This window comes from Nelumbo lutea, chromosome 6 (assembly GCF_056320005.1).
Source record: "Nelumbo lutea isolate HS-2025 chromosome 6, American lotus-T2T, whole genome shotgun sequence".
Lineage (NCBI taxonomy): Eukaryota > Viridiplantae > Streptophyta > Magnoliopsida > Proteales > Nelumbonaceae > Nelumbo > Nelumbo lutea.
In genome coordinates this window covers 25,550,813-25,575,549 of record NC_142689.1, presented here as the reverse complement: position 1 = coordinate 25,575,549, position 24,737 = coordinate 25,550,813, and the positions used below count along the sequence as shown (strand labels likewise).

At 42.6% G+C, this 24,737-nt stretch overlaps 1 protein-coding gene across 1 annotated transcript; it reads right to left on the bottom strand.

Moving 5' to 3' along the window:
- Positions 1-18,049: 18,049 nt before the first annotated feature.
- On the bottom strand, positions 18,050-22,107 carry LOC148848040 (protein indeterminate-domain 12-like). Its single transcript, XM_088948407.1, has 3 exons — positions 21,259-22,107; positions 20,777-21,173; positions 18,050-19,066 (listed from the first exon to the last, which is right to left on the bottom strand). The coding sequence occupies exons 1-3, from the start codon at positions 21,425-21,427 to the stop codon at positions 18,310-18,312; spliced, it is 1,323 nt and encodes a 440-aa protein (XP_088804533.1). The 5' UTR covers positions 21,428-22,107; the 3' UTR covers positions 18,050-18,309.
- Positions 22,108-24,737: the final 2,630 nt, after the last annotated feature.

Genomic DNA, 24,737 nt, shown 5'->3' with positions numbered 1-24,737 from the left:
TTTAAATTGCCATTGGTGGTCTCTTGCTCTTAAATGCAAAAAGGGGAATTCGGACGAATGACAGGAGTGTGAACTAAATTTAACTTAACTGAATTGCTGGATTCAAATAGGGTGACGTGCACAGGGTGCACGCTCCTCGTGAACCGTCGTGTTCAATGGATTCGCTCTCATAATGTAGATCGTTCAGCACCAATTGAAGTTCAACAGTAGTGGCTCTAAAGTAGAAAACCAACGGTCAGAATATCATTTTCTTTTTTTCTTTTTTTGTTTTCTAAATCAAAATTGCCTGTTGATAAGTTGGTTTAGATTGGCCGGTTAGATTTTTGTTGGTGGAGTTCTTTCTAGTTTCTTATTTTCTTTCGTTGTCTCTCCTTTCGCTATGCTGTTTTTAAATCAAAATTGCCTGTTGTTGATAAGCGCATCGATTCAAAAGTCTTTTCATAACAAATTAAAGAGGGATATACATAGATTTTCCTTCTTGAAAAGAAATGGAGGAACATAAAACCTTCATTGAACAAGAAAGAGTTTTTTGTTTTATTATTTTTAATTTATTTTAATATTTAAAAATAAAGAAGTAAAAGAAATATAAAATTTTACACGTGTGAGAGTTAAACCGAGCAATATTAAAGTGGCACATTATTACAGGATGTACAGGAGATCTGGAGTCCATGTTTGGATGTTAGTGGATATATAGTCGTTTGGTAAAGAAATACATATTACATAGTCACATCGGTAGTGGTGGATAAAACTTAAAAAAGGATGGATTCATGGACGTTTGTTTTGTAGAAATTGCATTGGGATCTGCAGGCTGCAGCTGAGTGACGAAGGAAAAGAAAAGCATGGAAAAGCAAGCGGCAAGCAAGGAAGAAAAAGAGGTAAAAGGAAGAGGGTAAAGGCTAAAAGAGAGCGGTGCGGTGACCGAAGCGATGAGTTAAGATGACATGAGATGCCAACTGCCAACAATAACTTTTGCTTTGATAAGAGTAGAGAATAGAAGAAGAAGAGAAGCTTTTGGTATGTCTGGTTGTGTACGAAAAATAGATGCAGTCTCTTTTACCAGCCAAATGGTATGTATTATACCATTGCAAATCTGCAGCTTACATGCACTTTCTGAAAGCCTGAAATTGTTCAATCGATGGCCTAAAGGGTTCTGTTTTGAACCTATCTCGAATTTTATAATAAGCCGTTGATCTAGAATATTCAATTCCAACCATGATTTTTGGGTCATTCTTGTTTCTAACTTTAACATTTTCAAAATTACTATAGGCTGAACCATTCGGACTGAATGTTCAAACCATTTCACCATTGTGTTTATTTTTCAGATTTTCAGTTTTTAAGTTGTAAAAAGAATGCAAAATACTACAAAGCAAGCAACAGGGGTGTGTTTGGCTAGAACACCAAGATTTATGCGGTTGGGCATACTGAGCCTATATCATGGATGACCCCACGCGCATTTTTAACTATTGTTGTTGTCACAACACTAAAAAGAAAGTTATTGCTTATTATTTTCGAATCGAACCAGGGTTTCTTTTGGATACTGATGAAGGAAGATTTGGCCCGACCTCACAGTTACACAACACGTGGCAAAGGCAACAGTTCGACACAAAAGCACGCCTAAGGCGCGAGCACCAAGGGGAGAAACCGGTTGACCGAACTCCCTACTAGGAGCCCGAACTCACCCTTCGGCCCCAAACCAGCCAGTAATCCGAACTGGCCTGCATGCAACAGTTCGGGATACACCTCGCCGGACTGGCCTACCTTAGCAGTTCGGGACACACATCGCCGGACTTTCCTGCCCTATAGCAATACAGGACATACCTCCGAACTCAAGACTTCACCTCGCTCACCACTCCACCACATCGCCCTCAGGACACCAAAACCAACAAACCGTACTATGCCTAACACCGAGGAAGTCTGTACCCAAGGGTGGCGCACCTGACTGACTTGGGATCTGACGCTTGACGGCCGCACTCCAAACGGCCACCTACCACCGCCTCCTGACACCGCCATCTCCAGTTACAGAGACGGTTTCGACAAAAGGCAGTGACGGTTCTGTCCTAGCAGAAAGGACGACACCCGAACTGACAAATGCAAGGGTAATCATACCCGACTTGACAAGGGCTTCGGAGCGAGTGCGCGAAGTGGTTATAAAAGGTCCCCTACCCCCAACAACAAGGTAGGTGAACTTTGCGCCATCTGGTCTATACTTTGCCTTTGAGAAAATACTAACTTGAGCTTCGGAGTTATCTCACCGGGTTCCCCCCGGAGTTCCCTCATCTTTCCCCTTTTAGGCTCCCCGTCGCTCTAGCTCAGAAGCGAAATCGTTGACAGCTAAGACCGGCCGAATTGCGCTCCATCAATTGGCGCCGTCTGTGGGAACGCTTCTAAAAGCCTCCCTCTAAATCTCTCTTACCTACCCTTCTTTCAAAAACTCCAACACCCATGGCCTCCTCCAATAGTGCCGGACGTGGAATAGAAACGACCACCACTGAAGAACAACTCCATGTTCCCGCGGTGTGCATTGGGCAGTTCACCATCCCTCTTTCAGTGGATGGGATCCCCAGTTTGAATGTGCCACAAGCAATGGTGCCCCTGAACCCTCCTTCGTTGAACATCCCTCTTCCACTCCCCATTGAAATGAACTTCGCTGAACCAACTGTTGTCCCACTGACAACCCGCCAGAACCAACTGGACGATCTAATGCAATGCATGCGGGCAATGCAAGCCCAAATGCAGCAATTCCAGCAGCACCAACTCCAGCAACACCTGGTACTGCACCACCTCTCTCAACACCATTATCAGCAGCAGTTCCCTCAGCTACCCTTAAACCAGTCACTACCCCCCGACACCCTGTTTCGAAGCCGGTCAAGGCCTCCCCTCAAGGTTGACGACCTCACCAAGGAGAAGCTTCCCGACCCCAGAACCCCCTAATAGCCAGACCTCATTCCCAGGCCGAAAGCAAAGAAAGATCACCCCCGCCTCGCAGCTCGCGGGTGGGTCAAGAACCTCGCCCACAAAGTCATCTCAGCGCTCCAGGCCCGAGTTCCCACTCACAGAGAACCGGTTCAGCTCCCTAGCAGCAAGCCAACAGTCCGGGCCCACCAAGCTCGGCAATACGGAGGCCAGCAGCGCCAACACTGGGCCTGCTCAAAGAAGGCACCGGCGAAGTCGCCGAACTAATACCCGTGTCCTACCCGAGCTTAGAGGCAAGGAAGAGACAAGCTCGGACGAGGTAAAAACCATCTTAGTTCTCTCAGTTCCTTCCCCCCTTTCATCAGAACTTTTGGCAGTCCCCCTGCCCCGAGACTTCAAACTTCCATCTATGGACAAGTATGATGGGTCGTTTGACCCCAACGACCACGTCGACGCATTCCAATCACAAATGCACCTTGCTAGGGCCAGCGAGTCATGCATGTGCGTGGCCTTCACCACCACCTTCAGAGGCGTGGTCCGCACTTGGTACCGGAACCTAGCTTCCGGATCAATAAGAAGCTGGGCCTAGTTCGTGCAGATCTTCGACACACATTTTGTTACCAGCAAAAGGTGCCCCAAAATCGAGGAAAGTATCTTCGTGGTAATCCAAAGAGAGGGAGAACCCATCCGGAGCTACATCAAGCGGTTCAATGAAGCATGCTTGCAGATCCCTCGGTTAGACCCTGCGGTACAACTCGCTGCGACCAAAAGAGGGGTGACACACAAAGAATTCAAATGGCACATGGTGGCCAGCCAGCCAGCAACCGTGGCCGACTTCCTCAAGCTCGCAGACAAGTTTATGAGAACAGAGGAAGAGATCAACCAGAGAACCGAAGGTGGGGTTGAAAAAAGAAAAAGAGAAGGCGAGCCCTCCAATCCCGGTGATAGAAGAAGCCAGACCCGAGAGGCAAAGCCAAGCCAGCAGTCCCGAACTCCCTTAGCAGTTCGGACGGATTACACGCCGTTGAACACAAGGTAGACCGAAATTTTGATGACGATCAAGGACGCCCCCTACATAAAGTGGCCACCTCGCCTAAAGAGCAACCCAAACGAAAGGAACAAAAATCTATATTGTAGTTTTCATAAAGATCACGATCATAGTACCGAGCAATGTAATAATCTCCACGAAGAGATAGAGGACTCATCCGTCGCGGGTACTTGAGAAATTTTGTACATTATGACAATAGTAATAAAGCAGGTCGGCAAGGGGAACACGGGAAGGATGTCCCCGAGTCGAGCAGCAGACCGGCCAATGCCTTGCAGCGACCTCCTCTAGAAGAGAGGCCAGTCCGGGGAACCATCCACGTGATAGTGGACAGTTCGGTGGTGGTAGGATGCACTTCGGCAGTAGCACAGACGTCAGTTCGTGAAGCAGCCCGAGAGGAGCAGAACCCTCCCAAGAGGCCGAAGACAGAAGGACTGATCTTTTTTACAGAAGACGACGTGCGAGGTGTTCACTACCCCCACGACGACGCGCTCGTCATTAAGCTAAGGATCAGCGACTTCGAAGTTTGGCACGTACTTGTTGACTCAGGCAGTTCGGCGGACATCCTATTCAAATTGGCGTTCGACCAATTGCAGTTGCAGAAAAGTGAGTTGAGACCCGCGCACACTCCTCTTGTGGGCTTCTACGGAGAGGAAGTCAGGCCCCTGGGGAAGATAACAGTACCTGTGGAAGTCGGCACATGGCCGTGCGCGGTAAGATTCAATCACGATTTCTTGGTGGTCACGACCTCCTCCACATACAACGCCATTATAGGGTGACCAATTACGCATATTCTGCGTGCAGTGGTCTCCACCTATTATCTGGCAATGAAGTTCCCAATGGACTTCGGTGTGGGGGTAGCGCGGGGCGACCAACTTGAGTCCCACAAACGCTATGTTGCCACCCTAAAGGGAAAAACCAAGGCAACCGACGACCTTGAACTGGAACAGCCTGCGGAGCAGGGCGAGGAACAAGCTTCACCCACTGAGGAAACAGTCACAATCCCGACCTCGACTACAGATCCGACGCGAACACTACAGATCGGTGCTTTCGTCAAGGAGCCTTTGTGAACTATACTGGTGAGTTTCTTACTCCAAAATTTAGATATTTTTGCATGGTCCACGGCGGATATGCCGGGTATTGACCCTGACCTTATAACACACAAGCTTAACACTGACCCTGTAGTCAGACCCATTAGACAGAAGAAACGCAGCTTAGCCCCGGAGAGCTGGAGGGCGATCGACGAAGAAGTCGAAAAGCTCCTCGCAACGGACTTCATAAGGGAAGTTCATTACCCGAGCTGGGTAGCCAACCAAGTGTTGGTGAAAAAAGCAAACGGCAAGTGGCGCATGTCTGTCGACTACACCGACCTGAACCGAGCTTGCCCAAAAGACTGCTTCCCCTTGCCTTGAATTGACCGCCTAGTGGATGCGACCTCGGGATATGAGCTGCTAAGCTTCCTGGATGCATACTTAGGCTACAACCAAATCAAAATGGACCAGTCCGACGAAGAAAAAACCAGCTTCATTACCAAGTTCAGCCTGTACTGTTACAAGGTCATGCCCTTAGGGCTAAAGAATGCTGGGGTGACCTTCTAAAGACTTGTAAATAAGCTTTTTCGACCCTTAATCGGCACGAAAATAGAATGTTATGTAGATGACATGGTCGTCAAAAAACAGTTCTCGCAGGAATTAATAAAAGACTTGGATTCTGTCTTCCAAATTCTGCGTCAGTATAGAATGAGACTAAACCCAAACAAGTGTGTCTTTGGTGTCACCTCGGGTAAGTTTCTAGGGTACATTGTCAACTGGCATGGTATTGAGGCCAACCCAGACAAAATAAAGGCCATCCTTGATATGAGACCACCCCGGAAAGTAAAAGAAGTTCAAAGTCTAAACGGCCGCATAGCCACTCTGAGCCACTTCATGTCCAAATTGGCAGACTGCTACCTGCCTTTCTTTAAGGCAATCAAAGGCAAAGGGTTCGAATGGACCCAAGATTGCCAGATCGCGTTTGGCGAGCTAAAAACCTACCTCGCCACTGTGCCAACCTTATTCAGACCCGAGGAGGGCGAGGTCTTAGAACTGTACCTCTCGGCGAGCGACGGGGTGGTCAGTTCGGTACTAGTAAAGGAAGTAGATCGGGTCCGGCGGCCCGTCTATTACGTTAGTAAAATTTTGTAGGGAGCAGAGACGAGATACCCGCAGATAGAAAAAATAGCGTACGCATTGGCGACTTCAGCTCAAAATCTCTGCCCGTACTTCCAAGCTCACACCGTCGTCGTCTTAACCAACAAATCCCTAAGACAAGTCCTGCTGAAGCCCGAGGTCTCTGATCGGCTGATGAAATGGGCCATCGAACTCAGCGAGTACGATCTCCAGTACAAACCACAGACTGTAATTAAGGCTCAAGCCTTAGTAGATTTTATCGCTGAATGCACTTTCAGCCTCGAAGCCCCTCAACAGGTTGAGCCCGAGGTCCCTAGTTCAGGCGAACCCGGAGCTCCCAGGCCAATAGATTCTGAACCTAGTGAAGTAGCAGCCAACGTGGCTTCTCTCTTGGTCAGGCCAAGCGCGAACTGGGATGAGGACCCTTGGATCCTTCACGTAGATGGTTCCTCGAACCAGGAAGGCAGCGGGGCTGGTATAGTCTTATGCGGACCGGGTGGCACAAAATTGGAATACGCACTACGCTTTGAGTTCGCGACATCTAACAACGAGGCATAATACGAAGCACTGATAGCCGGGCTGAACCTAGCGCAAAAGGTAAGAGCAAAGCACTTAGTCATTTGCAGCGATTCCCAACTCGTTGTCAACCAGGTTACGGGTGAGTATGAAGCACGCGAGCTCTCCATGATTGCATACTTGGCGAAAGTAAAAGAGGCCTTGCTCAACTTCCAGTCACACTTCATCAGGCAAATCCCGAGGTCAGAGAACACTCAGGCCGATGCTCTGTCTCGGTTAGCTAGCACAAGTCACAACAACATGAGAACTGTGTACATAGAGGACTTACCACGGCCTAGTATTCTTGGTGGGGCAGAGGAGGTCGCTCCCGTCCTCAAAGCATAGCTGAGCTGGATCGACCCACTCGCGAGCTTCTTGCTAGACGGAACCCTCCCTGCAGATCGCAATGCGGCCAAGAGGGTGCAATGCTAGGCAGCCAAATACGTCATAATTGACGAATGATTGTATCGACGGTCCTACACGCTCCCCAACTTGCGTTGCCTGCGACCTGCCAGAGTCGAGTTCGTACTCCATGACACTCATGAAGGTCTGTGCGGCGGACACCTGGGGGGCAGAGCACTCGCCCAAAAAGCACTTTGACAAGGATACTACTGGCCAACGATGAAGACAGAAGCCGTTGAGCTCGTTAGAAAATGCGACAAGTGTCAGAAGCACGCCAATATCCACCATCAGCCTGCTTCCGATCTCAAATACCTCACCAGCCCGTGGCCCTTTGCACAATGGGGGATCAACCTCCTGGGGCCATTCCTGCCAGCAACAGGTGGGAGAAAATTCCTAGTGGTGGTAGTAGATTACTTCACAAAGTGGATAGAAGCTGAACCTCTGGCAACAGTTACGGCCCGAAAAATACAAAACTTCTTTTGGAAGAACATAGTATGTCGCTTCGGGTTTCCTCGGGTACTGATCTCCGACAACGGCAAGCAGTTCGAGGATATCAAGTTCCAAGAGTGGTGTCAGAACATGGGGATTCGGCAGAACTTCACATCAGTCGTGCACCCAAAGGCAAACGGTCAGACAGAAGTAATGAATAGAGCCATCTTGCGTGGACTGAAAGCACGTCTAGATCGAGCTAGGGGATTGTGGGCGGAAGAGCTACCAAGTGTTTTATGGGCTCACCGAACTACAGAAAAAACTGCCACGGGAGAAACCCCCTTCAACCTCACCTACGACACTGAAGCTGTAATCTTGGCGGAAATCGAAGTACCAACATTGCGACTAGAAACATATGACGATCAGACAAACGGAGATGAGTTACGTACCAACATTGACCTACTGGACGAGGTAAGGGACCTCGCACACATCCAGACAATGGCCTACCAGCAGCAGGTAGCTCGCTACTACAACGCCAGAGTAAAGCAGTGAAGCTTCCGGGTCGACGACCTGGTCCTTTGTAAGATTATGGTGCCCGAACTTGGCGTGGGCAAACTTGGTCCAAATTGGGAAGGGCCCTATAAAGTAAAGAGGTGCTTGGGGGGGCATACGTGCTCAAAACCTTAGAAGGCAAACAAGTACCCCGAGAATGGTACATTGTTAACTTAAGGCGATACTACCTATAAACCGCCAAGCGAAGTGGACGAAATCACTACAAGAGCCCAGGGCCAGGATGCAGAGCCAACAAGAGGAACCTCGACATAAGCAAGCAAAGAAAAGTTGGGCATATTATCAGCTTGGCAAAAAATCAGTTCGCTACAAGAGCCTTAGGGCTGAAACAGGTCGCGCGAGTACAATAACTCGGGCAAGAAACAGATTGGCATATTATCAGTTCGACAAAAAATCAGTTCGAAAAAAAGAGCAACACTTCAACCGAAAAGATTGTCTATTCCATTGCAAGAAAAGGAGAGTACATAATATATATATATATATATTTTACATGCCCGGAGCTACTTCTTCCCCATCAGAAGGCAATTCAACAACACCCGAAGGCCTTGCCTCACCCTCAGAATCTGGCTCGCCATCGGCAGCATTGGCCATCTCCTGGGTTATACGCGATGTGGATATGACACTAACGTCGAGGTCGGGATACGTGTTCCAGATCATCCACCGGCTCAGCTTGAATCCCCTTCTGTAAGAATCCACCATCAGGTCGTCAAAACGCGGAGAGGCAATGTAGTTTTCAACGGCTTTCTTCTTGGCGTCTTCAATACCTTGAGAAAAGATATGCATTTTCTCCCTGATGTCCTCCTGAAGATATTCGACCTGATGCTGTAGGTCCTACCTCAAGTCCGCCATGTGCTTGACGACTACCCCCATGGCCTTGACATCCCACAGAGACATCGCCTGCCTGGCCATGGCGACGCGAGCAGCCTCTTCGGCAGCATAAGCGGCTACCTCAGCAGCTCGGGTATTCGCCTCGATGGCATGGAAAGCCTCTTCGGTAGCATGAGCGGCCACCTCAGCAGCTCGCGCCTATCACGAGCTCCTCTCCACCTGGGTTGCTAAGGCGTGAATAGAAGAATTCACCTACCAAAAGAAACAAGTGAGCGACAATAGCAAGAAGGATAGAAAATGAAGAAGGCAGACGAAATCTAACTTACCACCATAGCATGAGTTACGGCACGGCAGGCGGTCTGATTCAAAGGAAGATTGGTCCACGCCATGATCTCCTTGGGGAAAGTAGCCTCCCTACTCTTCTGAAGAGCGTAGTTCGGCGTCAACACGCTCCTGAACTCCCCTTGAGCTCCCGAACCCGAAGGCCCAGCCCGCGTATGAGCGGACCCAGAGTGAGCAGGTGCACTGGAGTAGGCCGGAGCACCCGTGTGAGTGGTCTCAGCGTAAGGCGCCCCGGCCGCTTCATGCAGAGCCACCTCGGGCTCCCTAGGCAGATCCTCTGGCGTGTGGCCTGGAACTTGAGGCTCCTCATCCGGGGGCAGCTCGGTACAAGTTCGCTTGGCTACCCGCTTCCTCCTCTTCATGCCTTGGAACAGGTGCCCCCCACGAATCCTCTCTGCGTCCATCACACCTGTAGAAAAGAGTTTGACATTAGAAAAAACGATGGAACAAAGCAAACAAGAAACCTCTGAGCTAGAAACCTACCTGAACTTAGGTCGACCGCAATAAGCTTGGCCTTCGTTAAGTACTGATGGCACTTTAAACCTTGTCGTGCCCATTGCCGGAGGCCCTTCACCGTCTCTTTATCAAGAGTGACCCCAGAATCAGGAGCGGCCTCACCCCACCCGGTCTGAAAATGCCACCCTTGTGCACTTCGCACCCCGAAGTAGTCCCGCTTCCATGCCCGGACCTTATTAGGAAGTTCGTGCAGAAGCTTAAAGCCCGGGTGAGGAGACAAGTAATACGCCCATCTTCCCCCTGGAAGAGAACCCGCTTGTTTCTTGAGCATTAAGAATGAGGAGAATATCTCCAAGTCTAAAGGGAAGTTCTGTTCACAAAAAAGGGAGATTGTCCCTACCAGGTTCCGAATAGAGTTCAGATGAAGCTGGCCAATGGTAATGCCGAAGTGGTTTATGACCTCGACGAGAAGTGGGTGGAAAGGTAGTTGCAGCCCCGCAACGAGCTGCTCTCGAAAAATCATGATCTCATAAGAACCGTGTTCCCAAGGAAAACTACCCAAAGGAATGAAATAGGTATACCCCCCAGGCAGGTTGTAAGAAATAAGTAGAGATTGGAGCCCCTCGGGCATCATGGTCGAAGGACCAAACTTGTCTAGCATCCGACCTAGACGAGAGGTAGACGCCAAACTTTCTAAAGCGGCTCGGCCTACGGGTTCAAAGTCATCCTCAAGTTCCACCTCAGGATCACTAAAGCAGTCGGGGGATACGGATCGATTCGTAGAATCTACATCAATCATACTTGAAGAATCGTCTGAGCTATCAAAGCTAGACATCGAGGAGAAGAGGTGGATTCAGGAAGGTACTCACCGAAAAAAAGTTTTGAAGACTGCGGAGACTGGAACTAGCCAAAATCCTTGAAGGCGGAGTAACAAGCCTAGACGCGAGCTGAAAAGTTGGACGCGAGCTCAAGAAGCAAACTGCAGAAGTGACAAATCAACTGGGTCCCCTACTATTTATAGCTATAGTAACCAAAAACCAACAATGCAGATCAAAGCCAATCCGACGGCCCGCATTCGCGTTGACTGCACGTCCCCTGAGATCGAAACGTGATTGGCACACGTCTCTTCAAAATGAACGAGACGTCAGTGCACACCTTTTTGAAACCGACGACGCACCGGTGCACGTCTTTTTGAAACTGACATTGCGTCGCACATCTCCTCAAAACGGCAGTGGCGCGCTTTTTTCAAAATTAAAAGACCCGCTGTCACATCCCAACGACGTGATTTTTTGAAATTTAAAATAAACGCACGCTGCCACGTCCATCAACATTCATAAGCAGTAGGCACGTCTCCCGCCTTTTCGGACGCTCCAAAAAACCGGAGAACCTTGGCAAAGCACCTCGCGCAGTCAAGATTCGAAGAACGGGACAAATCCACCTACCACCTCGCAAAACTCCCCACGCCAGGGCAAGACCATTGGCGCGAGGAGTGGGGGGCAATTGATGAAGGAAGATTTGGCTCGACCTCACAGTTTTGCAACACGTGGCAAAGGCAACAGTTCGACACAAAAGCATGCCTAAGGCGCGAGCACCAAGGGGAGAAACTGGTTGACCGAACTCCCTTACCAGCGGTCCGAACTCCCTACTAAGAGCCCAAACTCACCCTTCGGCCCCAAACCAACCAATAATCTGAATTGGCCTGCATGCAACAGTTCGGGACATACCTCACCGAACTGGCATGCCTTATAACAGTTTGGGATACACCTTGCTGGACTGGCCTGCCTTAGCAGTTTGGGACACACTTCGCCGAACTGGCCTGCCCTATAGCAATACAGGACATACCTCCGAACTCAAGACTTCGCCTCGCTCACCACTCCACCACATTGCCCTCAGGACACCAAAACCAAACAAACCGTATTATGCCTGACACCGAGGAAGTTCGTACCCAAGGGCGGCACACTTGATTGACTTGGGATCTGACGCTTGACGGCCGCACTCCAAACAGCCACCTGCTACCGCCTCCTGACACCGCCATCTCCAGTTACAGAGATGGTTCCGACAAAAGGCAGTGACGGTTCTGTCCCAATAGAAAGGACGGCACCTGAACTGACAGATGCAAGGGTGATCATACCCGACTTGACAAGGGCTTCGGAGCGAGTGCGCGAAGTGGTTATAAAAGGCCCCCTACCCCCAACAACAAGGTAGGTGAACTTTGCGCCATCTGGTCTATACTTTGCCTTTGAGAAAATACTAACTTGAGCTTCGGAGTTACCTCACCGGGTTCCCCCAGGAGTTCCCTCTTCTTTCCCGTTTCAGGCTCCCCGCCGCTCCAGCTCAGAGACGAAATCGTTGACAGCTAAGACCGGCCAGATTGCGCTCCATCAGATACCTTGAATGTTTTGATCCAATCACAATTTAAATTGAAATGCTTTACAAATTAACATGGCATTATTTGTAGAACGCACTCTTAATTAATCACTCTCTCATCCAATTAACTAATGAGTAATTGTGGTCCTATATATGTTCTTATATGGGCAAGCTTCAATGCTGTAAATGTACAAATTGAGAGTTGGTTTTTAGCCTTTGATGTTTTTAGTGCTTATTTTTTATTTTGTCAAAAAAATAAACTTGAAACAGCCCAATTCCCATTATTTAGTTTATCATTGACCCTAAAATTTGATAGTCTGGCACAATGTTGTAAGCATATTCAATGTGCACATTGATAAGTGTGTTCAATGAGCACTTGATAAATATTCTGACAATTATCAAGAATGGTTTTTAATCTTTTTCAAGGGTAGCTGGGGGTATTTTAAAGAATAAGGAAAATTGACACCACATATCAATCAATGTGCACCAATATATTTCAGTACTTTGAACCTTGGATATAAGTATTTTTAAGTAAGGGAATTTAATGGTAGAATAAGGAAAAATGAATTCCCTGTAGAAAGTAATGCTTTAAAAACCGATATAAAGGCTGAACCATTTTTACCTCTGAATCGTGGGTCACCAATTCAACCATCCAAACAAAACCGGTGATATGATGACATACTTGATCTTCTCAAACAATAATTAATCAAACAAAAGGAAGAAAAAAAATAAGGGCAAAGCAAATACAACTAAAATTTCCATCTGACCCGCAAACTAGGGAGACCAATTAGATCTTCTAGAAACAATTTTCTAAAATTATTATCAGTTATAACATTATAAGAACAGGCTTCATCAATCCCAAGGTTAACAAAAAAGTCAGCCGGCTAATCCGCCTCTCAATAATTCAAGAGATTTCTTCTTATTTACTATCAAACCAATCATAGCTTCAAGAGATTTGCTCAACTCATTAGCTTGTTTATGTTTTAAGGTTTAAAGTTTAAATTAAACATATATATGGTTAGATTTAATATTCCTCCCCAGTCCCGATTACTGTCCCTTCTATATGTAATAGCATGTACGTAACTTGTGTGATCAGATAAAAGGTTAAGCTCTTAGGTGAGGTTACTGAACAGGCTTAATTTTATTCTCTAAATCCCCTCATACACTGGACTATTTAATCAAATAAAATACAATATCACTCATAAAATCGTTCAGATGAAGTCCTTGAATAGATTGTTGTTTTCTAGCAACCAGTGGATCAACCATTAGCCTAGAATTCTTACACCAACTAAGGTCCCATCTGAGCCATCCCTTTTATCAGATCGATATGGACTTCTTGAAAATGGAACAATAGGGATGGAATGAAATGATGTATAGATATGTGGGTCATTGTATCAAATATTATCAAAGCTATTTAACTTGGGATTACCGACCAAAGGCTAGCTGTAACTGTGAGACGTGCGAATTTAAGAAAGCACCACCAAGAAAAAGATTGTATATATCCATCTTTTCTTTTTTATTTCTCCTTTCTTATTCTTTCTTTTCCTTTTTTTCATCACCTTTTCTTTTTCTTGCTGTACCATTAACCAGGTCCAGGACCACCAAAACACCAACAGTCGGCACTTAGCCACCTTTTTACTCACGCTTACAACTGGTTTTGCAGCCTATATATGTTTCCTCTTTAGAAAAGTCTGTAATTCCTTTTGTACTCCCTAATACTTCAAAATTGATAATAATTGGAGTAGAAAAAAAAGTGTTTGATCTATTGAATATTCATTACAACTAGAAGATGAGAAAGAGGAGGAAAAGTGATTTGGTAGATAATTAATTACTTCATGTAGAAGGGATCATAATTCAAGCTTGTCTGCTCAGTGCTTGATGTTGAACACATTAACTAATGGACATTATATTTGATTGATGATGGCCCATTTAACAAAATAATTATACTGACATTTGGGGTTGATATGATCTTATAAATTAAATCAGGATGCATTAATTCTTTGATTGATGGATCCAACTTAGGGAATCCTAAGGATTTTAGTAATAATAACAATATTTCAATATTTAATTATAATGCTTGAAATTTTAACATAATTCACAAGTGATAAGTTAACTAATTAAAACAGATGGTTAAATACACTGTATTTGATACAGGGGACTTGTTATGAGAGAGTCTCGTAAATTCACATTGGCGCCCCACTGATCTCACATGCATATCTGTGAGAGCATTGGGAACAATATCTTCCATAATTGTCAATGAGAGATGTTCCAAATATGAATTAGGATCTGCTCCTCACATGCACATCTTATCATGTATTGCGAGTAACTTTCATGAATAATAAGGTATAAATACATGAAATATTCCCAATGCATGGTGGAATGTGTCTTTAAGGTCAGTGTGAAACGCCCTATGTGAGAAACAGATCCGGTCTCTCTCAATACACAGTTGGAATGTGCTGTGGGGCACCAATATGAACTCAGATTGTATGGGTCAAAGAGGATCTATTGGTTAAGACCAACCTATTCAGATCTCACAATACCTAGCTATAAAGCATATCATTAAAAACAAAAAAAAAAATGAAAAATGAAATTAGAAAAAGGGAGTAGAGCAGAAAAATAATTTGATGAAGGTGGAGAAACATGCATGCAGGAAAGAAGATAAACCAAAACTTCAAAGCAGAAATGAATTGATCTCCATCCCCTAAGCATTACAAGGATGGCATCAATAAGAAACAAAGGTCGTTGCAAACCTTTGCCACCCGGCCGGAGTTTCAACCCACGCACCCACCATGCATGGCAGTCTTTAATGTCCTGCCTAAGAACTCCTACTACACCCTTGGATTACTCAACTTGCATGGGTGATAGGGAGAATGGATCCCAAAGAGCTCCAAATGGGTATATTCATCTATACCAGAAAATATAGACAGATAGATAGCCATGACCCGGTGGCCCCTGATCAGCTTGCCTACCTTCCCTGGTCTGACTTATTCTTCTGAGTTAGCACAGTTTAGATCTTCTATACCTACAAGAATGCTACTCACACTTACGCACATGATACTACAGCTTTACATTGAGAATATCTCAACATGAATGATAACACGCAAATATAGGAGATTTTCTCAATGTACAACTGTAATGAGACATGTGTAAGGTTCTACTGGGTATGAGATCTAGTCTCCAGTTAGTGAGGGTGCAGCTTGTGGGTAGGGCTGAAGTTTTACATTTTGAATGGGTCCACCTTTGACCTTAATTCAATGCACTTAAAAATTTATACATGTAAAATTTCAAGTCAAGAACACTTAGGCTGTTTGAAAAAAAAAGTGGAAACTCTACATGACATGATAACCCACTCAATCCCCTTGTTTATCTTTTTATTAAAAAGAACATTGTAGGTAATTACTCTTTTACCTTCTGGTTAAAATTTAAGGCTGTATTTAGATGTGATGTAAATAAAAGACGGATGTAAAATTTGTATCGGTTCGTTTTTATACGCATTTGGCTTTGCATGCGTTTGGATGGAGTGTAGATTTACGTCGATGATAGATGTAAAACCTCATTACATTTAAAGTTTTATATTGATAATCGATGTAAAAACTACATCGATTTTATCAATATAAAACTTAAACCACTTTTTACATTAATTTCAAAATACAATGGTCATATATATTTAAGGTTCAGTGTAAAACATCATCAGTGTAGAAAAACGTTTTACACCTCTTCCAAACGCAACCTAAAAGAATATTGAAGGTAACTATTCTTTTACCTCGCATCTATGATAACGTGTCATCTACAGTAAGTTGTGTATATAAGGTTTTTGGAACCCAGACTTCTTCAATATTGGAATTTTGACAAATACTCACCTCAATACAACTCTTGCTCCAATCCATACTGACTGTTATGTGAATTCATTGATGGAGGTGATGATGATGGTGGGTCAGTAGACATAGAGTCATATGGCCATGGACCTACGACATATTCATTCATGGTTGTGTAAAAGTGCGCTCTTTACCCAGTGGATGTGAGCCTACACGCGTGAAAAGACTGTTCCCTTCTATAAGAGGACTAGTACAATAATTCAAATCAAACTTGCATGTTCAAAGACTTTGTCTTATTGGAGCAAAATGGAACGAATTTCTGCAACTCATCGCACTGACCCTAAACACAAAATGTTTAGACTTTAGTTGCGTTGCTTCCAAAAAAAACTACTTTGTTTCTTGCATTACTCAGATTGTATTCTCTGAATTGTATAATTGTTAAACGAAAAAAAAAAAACGGGAATTTTATCAATTTAATTCCTACCTCATAAATTGTACAGTTAGGAATAATGACATTGAGGGAATCTATCAATATAAGGAATACTATATATTGAACTAATGGAGTTTTGGTAAAAATTTATAAGGTGGGACAAACCATAAATCCCCCACCTCTCAAAAAAGGTTCAAATGATGAAAATGCAAATCACTATGGTATGCATCCGGTTATTGTCCTATTAGGCTGTGTTTGTGCTCAGATGTAAAAGTACATGGATGGATTTCAAGACCATTGAGTTTAAAATGAGTGAACCGTTGGAACTTTTTAAATTGTGATAATTGATGTAAATAATAAATCAATATAGTATTTACATTGATATGGAAGGAAAAGTTTACATGGATTTTCATTATAAAACTTACATTAGAAACAAACATGTGAAAATACGGGCCGAGAGTGAAGTTTTGCACTGGTTCATATTTATACTGAAAACAAAAGCAGTCTTAATTTCAAACTATTGATTGAGTTTTTCTTTGAATTTAAAACATTCAACAATGATATTTGTGTTTCATTAGAGGCTGCAAGAAACTGCTGCAAAGGTGGTTGCAGACTTGCAGTAGACATAAGCCTCGACAAACTCTATATAGATGCATGCATGCATGCTCAGGGTTTGAATCTCACAAAATTTGCCCAAAATTCACTGCTTCCGTTGAAAGATGCATTCAAACAACCCTCGTTTCAAATGTTAAGGCCCATTCAAGACATGAGGCACATGACCCCCAATAAAATGGGTTTCTCTTGGTCCATTCAATGAAGGATGTAAAGCATCCTCTGTGAGCACAAAGAAGAAAGGGTCCTATTTATGGTGGATGACAAGGCCGTGCCTCCTTTCTGAACTTTTTTGTAACTTTCGGTGAGGTGGCTTTAACATTCACTGAATAAGACCATTTCCTGTCACATAATGATCCTTTTTTTTTCATAATCAAGGGTCAAGCTGAAAATAAAATCTTTATTTTGCTCCTACCATATGCCCTAACCACTTGATTTACAAATAAAAGATTAATTTTTCACATCAGAACCCTAAACCCTAAGATTTAGGTTTTTATTTAAGATGTTTTGGATTGATCAATATAAATTGATATGCAATCATTGTTTGAGGCTATTTATGGTTAAAACAGGTATATGTTAAAAATGCATGTGAGAGGCTGTTTTTAGAAACATCAACTCCAAGGTATTGAAGTCTAATCAATCTTTCTGAAATAAATCTCACATGTAATGTGATAATATATATCTTTCAACAATTTGTATCGATCAACCTAAAATGTTTCAGGTAGAAATATCAAATGCAATCTAAGAATCTATTTGGCATTTCAGGTAGAAACAATAATAGTATCAAATGCAATCTTAGGTATTTAATTCCTAAGGAAAGGGGAGGAAATGGCATTTCCTCAAATGTGGAAATGCTATTTCACCATGAATGGAAATAAAGTTTCGATTCCCTCCAACCTAACAATTTGAATAAGAATGGCCCAGACGTATTCCCGCAAATCAAATGAGCCTTAAAATTACCCGTAAACAGTAATTGGAGCCAAAGCTGTTTCCAAAAGTAAAGCGTTTACTGTTCAGGCGGGCCATACAGGTACAAATTCTCATTTGTGAGTGTGTGTGTGTGTTTTTTTTTCACTGAATATCTCTTTCCTCCAAATTGACTAAGCAGAGATCACTGTTTTTGGCCGGAAGATGATCAGATCACTTTAGACAAAGCTTTACTAAGTTATTACAACAATGCCACTTACAAGGGAAAAAAAAAAAGGAAAAGAAAATATAAGAAACAGTGGATTTTGTAAAATTTAACAAAGTAGATAAGGAGTGACATTATGGACAACTTTGTCATTCTCAACAAAGGGAGGGCCATCTCCGTTCCCGGAGTTTTACCAATATTACTGTTTTAGCCCTCATTTTGGGTTCAGCCATCAGTGATCAGCCTCAGCCTTCAATTCTACTACCATAGTCACCCCACTTTCCCGAGGTAGCATGTTCAGCAATCAACAACGAGACGTCTCGGTCGTAAGGAGTTAATTCAACACCCCCCGCGAATGATAACAGGTCTTTAACGTTGATACCACCCTCACAATCCCCTGTTAGTCCCAGAAAGTCTCGAGTCAGACGGCTATTCTTCTGCCACGTGGCTAGATTTTCTAACGGGAACCCCACATGGTTCCTTTTCCCATACTCGTCCAACCGTTTGATGGAGGACGTAATATGATGACCCACTGGTTGAGTTTGTGTGGCGCTTGAAAGGGCCGCTGCACCAAAATTCGCAGCCTTTTGAAGCAGCGCAGTGGCCGACATATGAGCTGTGTTGGTTTTTCTGTTGGGGTTGTCGGTGGCCATCTGAAGGTGGTGTTGTAAGGGTGATGCAATCGACTGTTTATGGGATGGTTGATCGTAGAACAATGGAGGGGGAGAGATGGTTGGGATTTGATGCTGCTGCTGCTGATGATGATGATGACGAGCCTCGGCCTTGATTTGAACTGGGTTTTGAGTAGAGTTTGGATTGTGAGGTGGGTCGATCTGGGATGTCTGGTTTGGGAAGTTCTGTGGTTGAGTTAAGAATGGGAAGAGAGGAGTTGAGTTTTGTGGGTGGAGATGGAGGGGATGTTCTGATAGGTTTCTGGAGAGTCTTGCACTCTCTTCTGCCAAGGCATCACAGAAGGCTCTATGAGTAAAGAAGCTGTCTTTCCTGTACAAAATATCAGAAACACAGTAACTAAAAAGGGGTTGGTAAAGTAAACTCTACAATTAGAGATTGAACTTTCTATTTTGTTATTCATTTTCTGTTTTTAACTGGTCGATTAAAACTATTGGGCGGTTTCCAGACCTCTAAAACTAAAACTCTAAAAGCCTAAAAGAAACAAATGGATAAGTCCATGGATTTTGCTACGATGAACACAACAGGTTTACTGCAACTAGCTAGTAAAGGGAAAACAACAAAAGAAAGATATATTCATGCACATATGAAGTATAGATATAATTAGTTTTTACATTTTTTATACTTTTGCAGTTAAGAAGTAAACAAGCCAAAGAGAATAATGGAGTTATATTCATTATGATTATAAGAAAAGACAGAAAGGCCATATGAAGCTTAAGATTTTAGGGGGACAGACTCTTGCAGAGTGCAGATGCTTTTCATTGTCAACTTAGTGAAGATAATAATAGCAAACAGCTGCCATGCATGAAAAGTGAGAATGTCACACTTGAACACAGAATAATATTCAGATCAAAAAAAAAAAAGAAAACAGAATAATATTCTAATGGATGAGAGGTCTTCCTAGTTCCTAATTCTCTGGTACGGTAAAAGGGAGAAAAGCCCCATGCATGAAAAAGAGGTCTTATTCATCCTCCTGTAGGATAGGAAAAGGCTGAGAAGCTAATAATGCTTGCTTGAGAAATTAATGGAGAGAGTTCAGCTCCCATAGAATTATGGCTTCATAAATCTTAAATATTTAATATACAAGGGAAAGGGTCTTTAAGAGTCGTTAATGGAAGAATGACCTAGACGTCAAAATAAACTATAAAATTGAAGAGTCTAGACATCACATATTGCAGATTTATCAGTTGCCATGATTATATGTGTATATAGTTCTGATTCAGGGAGCTCTGAGAGCCTGTTATCTGTAGGTAAATAATGCTAGGCATCATGAACATCAAAGCACGGACTTTCTATAACCATGAAGTTTCAAGAAAGTCAAAATTAAAAGAAAAAAGAATTAAAAGTTTTACTTTTCTTTGACTAGAGTAGAACTTTCATCATTTCTCTTAAGGTTGCAGACACTCCATACCTGATACCTTCAAGTACCAACAGTAAAAAAAAAAAAAAAAAAAAAAAAAAAAAAAAAGCAAAAGAAAACCTCGCATGAAACGACCAAGTAAGGCCAATGGGTATGAGAGAATATGGTGTTTTTCTTCGTGAGCATGGACAGCAGAGATATTAATGGGTTTTGATTGACTTTTTGACCCCGAAGTCCCATGCATACATACAACAAGAAAGAAGAAACGCCTGCATCAAGATATAGGACAGGAGTCAGCTGGAGAACTGGAGAGAAGACAAAAAGTAGCCATTAAATCACAGGTAGGAAGAGTTTATGCAGGTTTCTTTTCCTTCTCTTTGTATGTCTTAGATGGATTTTAATCTTAAGTTTAATTTCTCTCTTCTTCAACAGACACTTGAAGGAAGTAGGAACAACCCCAAAACAAAGTTCCTCGAAACCAAAAACAAAGAACGTTCTAAAGACATAACTTGCAAGAAAAGGGACTAATATCCTAAAAGAGTGAAGAGATGAGAGACACCATAACTGATAAAAGGAGGGAAGATTGGGATCTTAACAAACGGACAGACAGACCCAAAAGAACATATAATTTAAAAGAGAAAAAGGGAAACAAAAACATTTACCTGGAGAAAATGGTTCCACAGTCACATCTATATTGTCTTGTGCCACAGGTTTTTGAATGAGCCTTCCAATCTGATTGAACTGCATATCTCTTAGAGCATTTCTCACACTTCCATTTCTTCTCTCCATGTTTTCTGCAGAAGTGTTTCTTGATTCCTGTGAGGTCACCAAGGGCCCTTGAAGGGTGGTGGTGAACACACGAGGGCTCTGGACACACATAGACTCTCTTTCTCATCTCTTTGCTGGTTCTCTGCCTCAGCTTCCATGGAAGGTTATGGCCTCTCCTGTGAAGCTGAAGGTTCTGATCTCTCTGAAAACCCTTGTTGCAGATTTCACACACGAATCTGTTGGTGGCCAACAGTGTCTTAGGAGATAAAACAATCACTTCAGCATCTGGGTCTGAAACCATCAAACGAAATACATGGATATAGGGAGATTAAAATCAGGAAGGGACCTAATGCATTAAAGAAGGAAGAACCTTTACCCGGGTTTCCTGGAAGATTTCTCTTCTTCTTGATCTTCTGTTGCTGCTGAGGAGAAATGGAAGACGAGATAGGATTTATTAAACTGCTCAAGTCTTGAACTCTAGTACCAGACGAAACACTAGCATCCTCAGACAAAGAGGTCGAATTGGACATGGTTGCAAGCAACATGCCTGTGAATACAACTTAAACAAAAGAAATTCAAACCAAAGGCAATAGCAGTCGGATCCCTTTGTTTACTGGGTTTATTTCTTCACTTGGTAATTATTGCTTGATCGGCTTTACATATGAAACAACAGCGAAGTAGAAATCATAGCTTTGTATACAGCAGAATACAGCCATTCTTATGCACAGGTGGCAGTGATATCTAGACATAGAAAGGCATCATTTGATGAGTGTCAAAAGAAAATCTCGTGACGAGAAGATTATTACGATCACCCTAGAGTCGCTATCCGCTCCTGGATTGCTTGTCTGAGCAACTCTGCAACACAAATGAGAAACCTCTTTCCAACTCTCTCAAACCCATGAGGCCCACCATGCAATCAAACATGGAAAAAACTGGATAATAAGATATTTTCTCATCCAAACTGTACTACCCATTAACCCTCTCCTTTGTTTCTGCAATCTATATATACAAGTAAACAAAGAACGACTGAATTTCATTAATTCGTATTTGACGGATGGTGTTTTTCTTTTTCTGCTAAGACAAAAGAAATGATGATTGCAATGGCAGACTAATAACAAGGGTTGGCAAATTAGAGAAAATTCAATAAAGAAGCTCAGACGAGAAAATGACCAGGAAACCACAAAAAGTAACAAATTCAGAGAGAGAGAGAGAGAGCAGGAATCTCACCCCACCTCTTCTCTTGATTCAGCATCTTATACATTTTTTATTCTCAAAATCTGACGTGAGCACTTTCTGTCTTTTCGTTTGCTCCTGTTATAAAACACCCAAACCTCAAAAGGACCTTGATTTCAATGGAATGAGATCAAAAGGAGAGGTTGCTTATTACGAGAAGATTAGGAGAAGCTTAAAAAGCTTGGGGTGGTAAAGGCAATGGGGGGAGGCCCTCACTGACTTTTCAACATCTCACTATGAAAATGATTGATTGATTGGTTAGCTCTCATCTTAAGCTGTTATTTTAATAGTATATTTTCACCATACTCTTAGCTTAAGCTGTTATCTTGCTATAGGGTTTTCACCTTTATTACCCCCCCCTGTAACTAATTCATCCTTTTTTAATACCCCTTAATTTATTTTTCTTCTTTTAATTTAATCCTTTTTTAGATAATATGAGTAATGCCTGGTTATCTAAATTGAGACTTAGCATTTCTTTGATGTATCCCAAGTCCTAAGTTCCTACCTCTTCAAGGATCACAAGCTAGAATTAAATGAATGATGATGCATATACATATATACTTTATCCTAGAAAAGGATATTCTATTTTGAAAAAAAAAAAGATTAATTGCATGGTTTGATGGAAATTAATAATTTTTCTAAAGATTTTCTTTGTTTCACCGATTATAATTATTTTGTGTGTTTCATCCTCTATTGCTTTTGTTACTTATTCTCTTGCATCCTAGTGCATGGTGAAAGTGTCAAGCTTAACCCCACCATGCATGGGAATTTTGAAGGCCTCTTCATCTTTATATCTTTTTCACTTTTTTTATTCCAGACCTAGACCCAGAGCCATGTAGACATCCATAAAGAAGATAAGATGATTATCAGAAATTTTATGTAAAGTTCATCATTGTAAAGAATTTTGTTTTTCTTTTAGGGAACCCTCTAATCCGTATGGGTTCCAATTTTACGTGTTGCTCTAGTAATTCCTCTGGAATCCTATGTGAGTGAGTGCTTCTATTTGCACTGGAGAGCATATCACTGGTAAGTCCGGCTTATTGCAGATAGTTTTTGTCTTTTTGTTTTTTCCTAGTTGGGAAATATGTGAGACCAATTGAAGCCTATAAGAAAGAAAATTGTCTTGGTCATTGAACAATTAAGATCATCCTATGTACATTTCAGGTTTCTTATTTTTGAGTGTTAAGACCAAGAGGATTCTCTAATAATATTGTGTTGGTCTTGTGAAGGTAATTATTATAACACTTAGTCATTTTTGTTCCTTCACTTAGTAGGTAAGATAAGGATTAGTCTTTTATATATATACAACGCAACCCTTTTAATTAAAAGTGTTAAAGAGACATGGAGCTCATTTCATTGAATTCATGATTACAATCTGACCTCCCAGTGACCAAATTACAGTATTATTACAGTTTTTTTTCTTGTTATGGAGCTCATTTCATTGAATTCATGATTACAATCTGACCTCCCAGTGACCAAATTACAGTATTATTACAGTTTTTTTTCTTGTTTTTATGGGCCCATTGCTAGGTATAATGGTAAAATTAATGGCTGACAAGCATGAGAATGTGGGTTCCAGTCTGAGAGCAGACACTTTGCACAAAAAAAAAAAAGAGAGAGAGAGAGAAAACGCCAAAAATTAAGTCTATATTCCGTCCATCCATCCCAAGACCCAAGACATCTGGGACAAAAAAACATTGGGTAATGGCGTTTTGATTGATTTTGCCATGCCCCAGTTCTTTAGTAACCCCCTTCCCGCTGGCTTGCTTGTTCAGGCTATTCAGTTCAGTTCTGAATTTCCAATCAGAAACTAAAGAGATAGGTCTGACAAGGTTGGGCGGTTTGAAAAATTCCATTTTTCCATTCTAAAATGCTCAGTCAGTAATGGTTATATAATCGGATGAACTCCTAACTTTCAGCATGAACATCTAGAGATTGATAGATAAGATTTCCCTACAATTTCCATATATGCAAAAAAGATGTTTGAAATTAAGCGTCTATGGAGTCATCAAGACAAAATTGCATCATTTTTATTCAAACATATTCTGCTTGTAATCTATCATCTTTTTTCCAGCAGTTCTCAACTTATTGTCTGCTGCTCCTAAGTATTCACTAAGGCTGTGTTTGGTTTGAAGAAAAGAGTAGGGAAAGGAAGGGAAAGGTAGGGAAACCTACAAACTTTTTATAGGTTTTCCTACCTTTCCCTTCCTTTTTCTACTTTTTCCTTCAAACCAAACATAGCCTAAAAGAGTATGTTGCATCAGTAAAACTTATCTTTGTCTAAACCTTTTCTTACTTAAGACCTGATTGCAGACATGCAGTGATTTGAGCCAATAGCGGAGGTTGAATTGGATCAGCCATGACAGTTGAACCAACCCAGGTCTAAAATTTTTCTTTTTCTTTTTAACCCAGGTTGATCCATCATCCACCCAGCCACCTTTTTTTTTTTTTTCTTTTTGTTCAACACCCTAATCCATACTTGATAGAATTTAGGAACACCACATCATCCTCCTTGATGCTAAAACAAGAATGACAATTTGGTGAAAAAAATTCACCAACCAACTTGATAGAACTTTGACTAGATTAACTATATATTTGCTGGACAAATTAATCAACGTTATC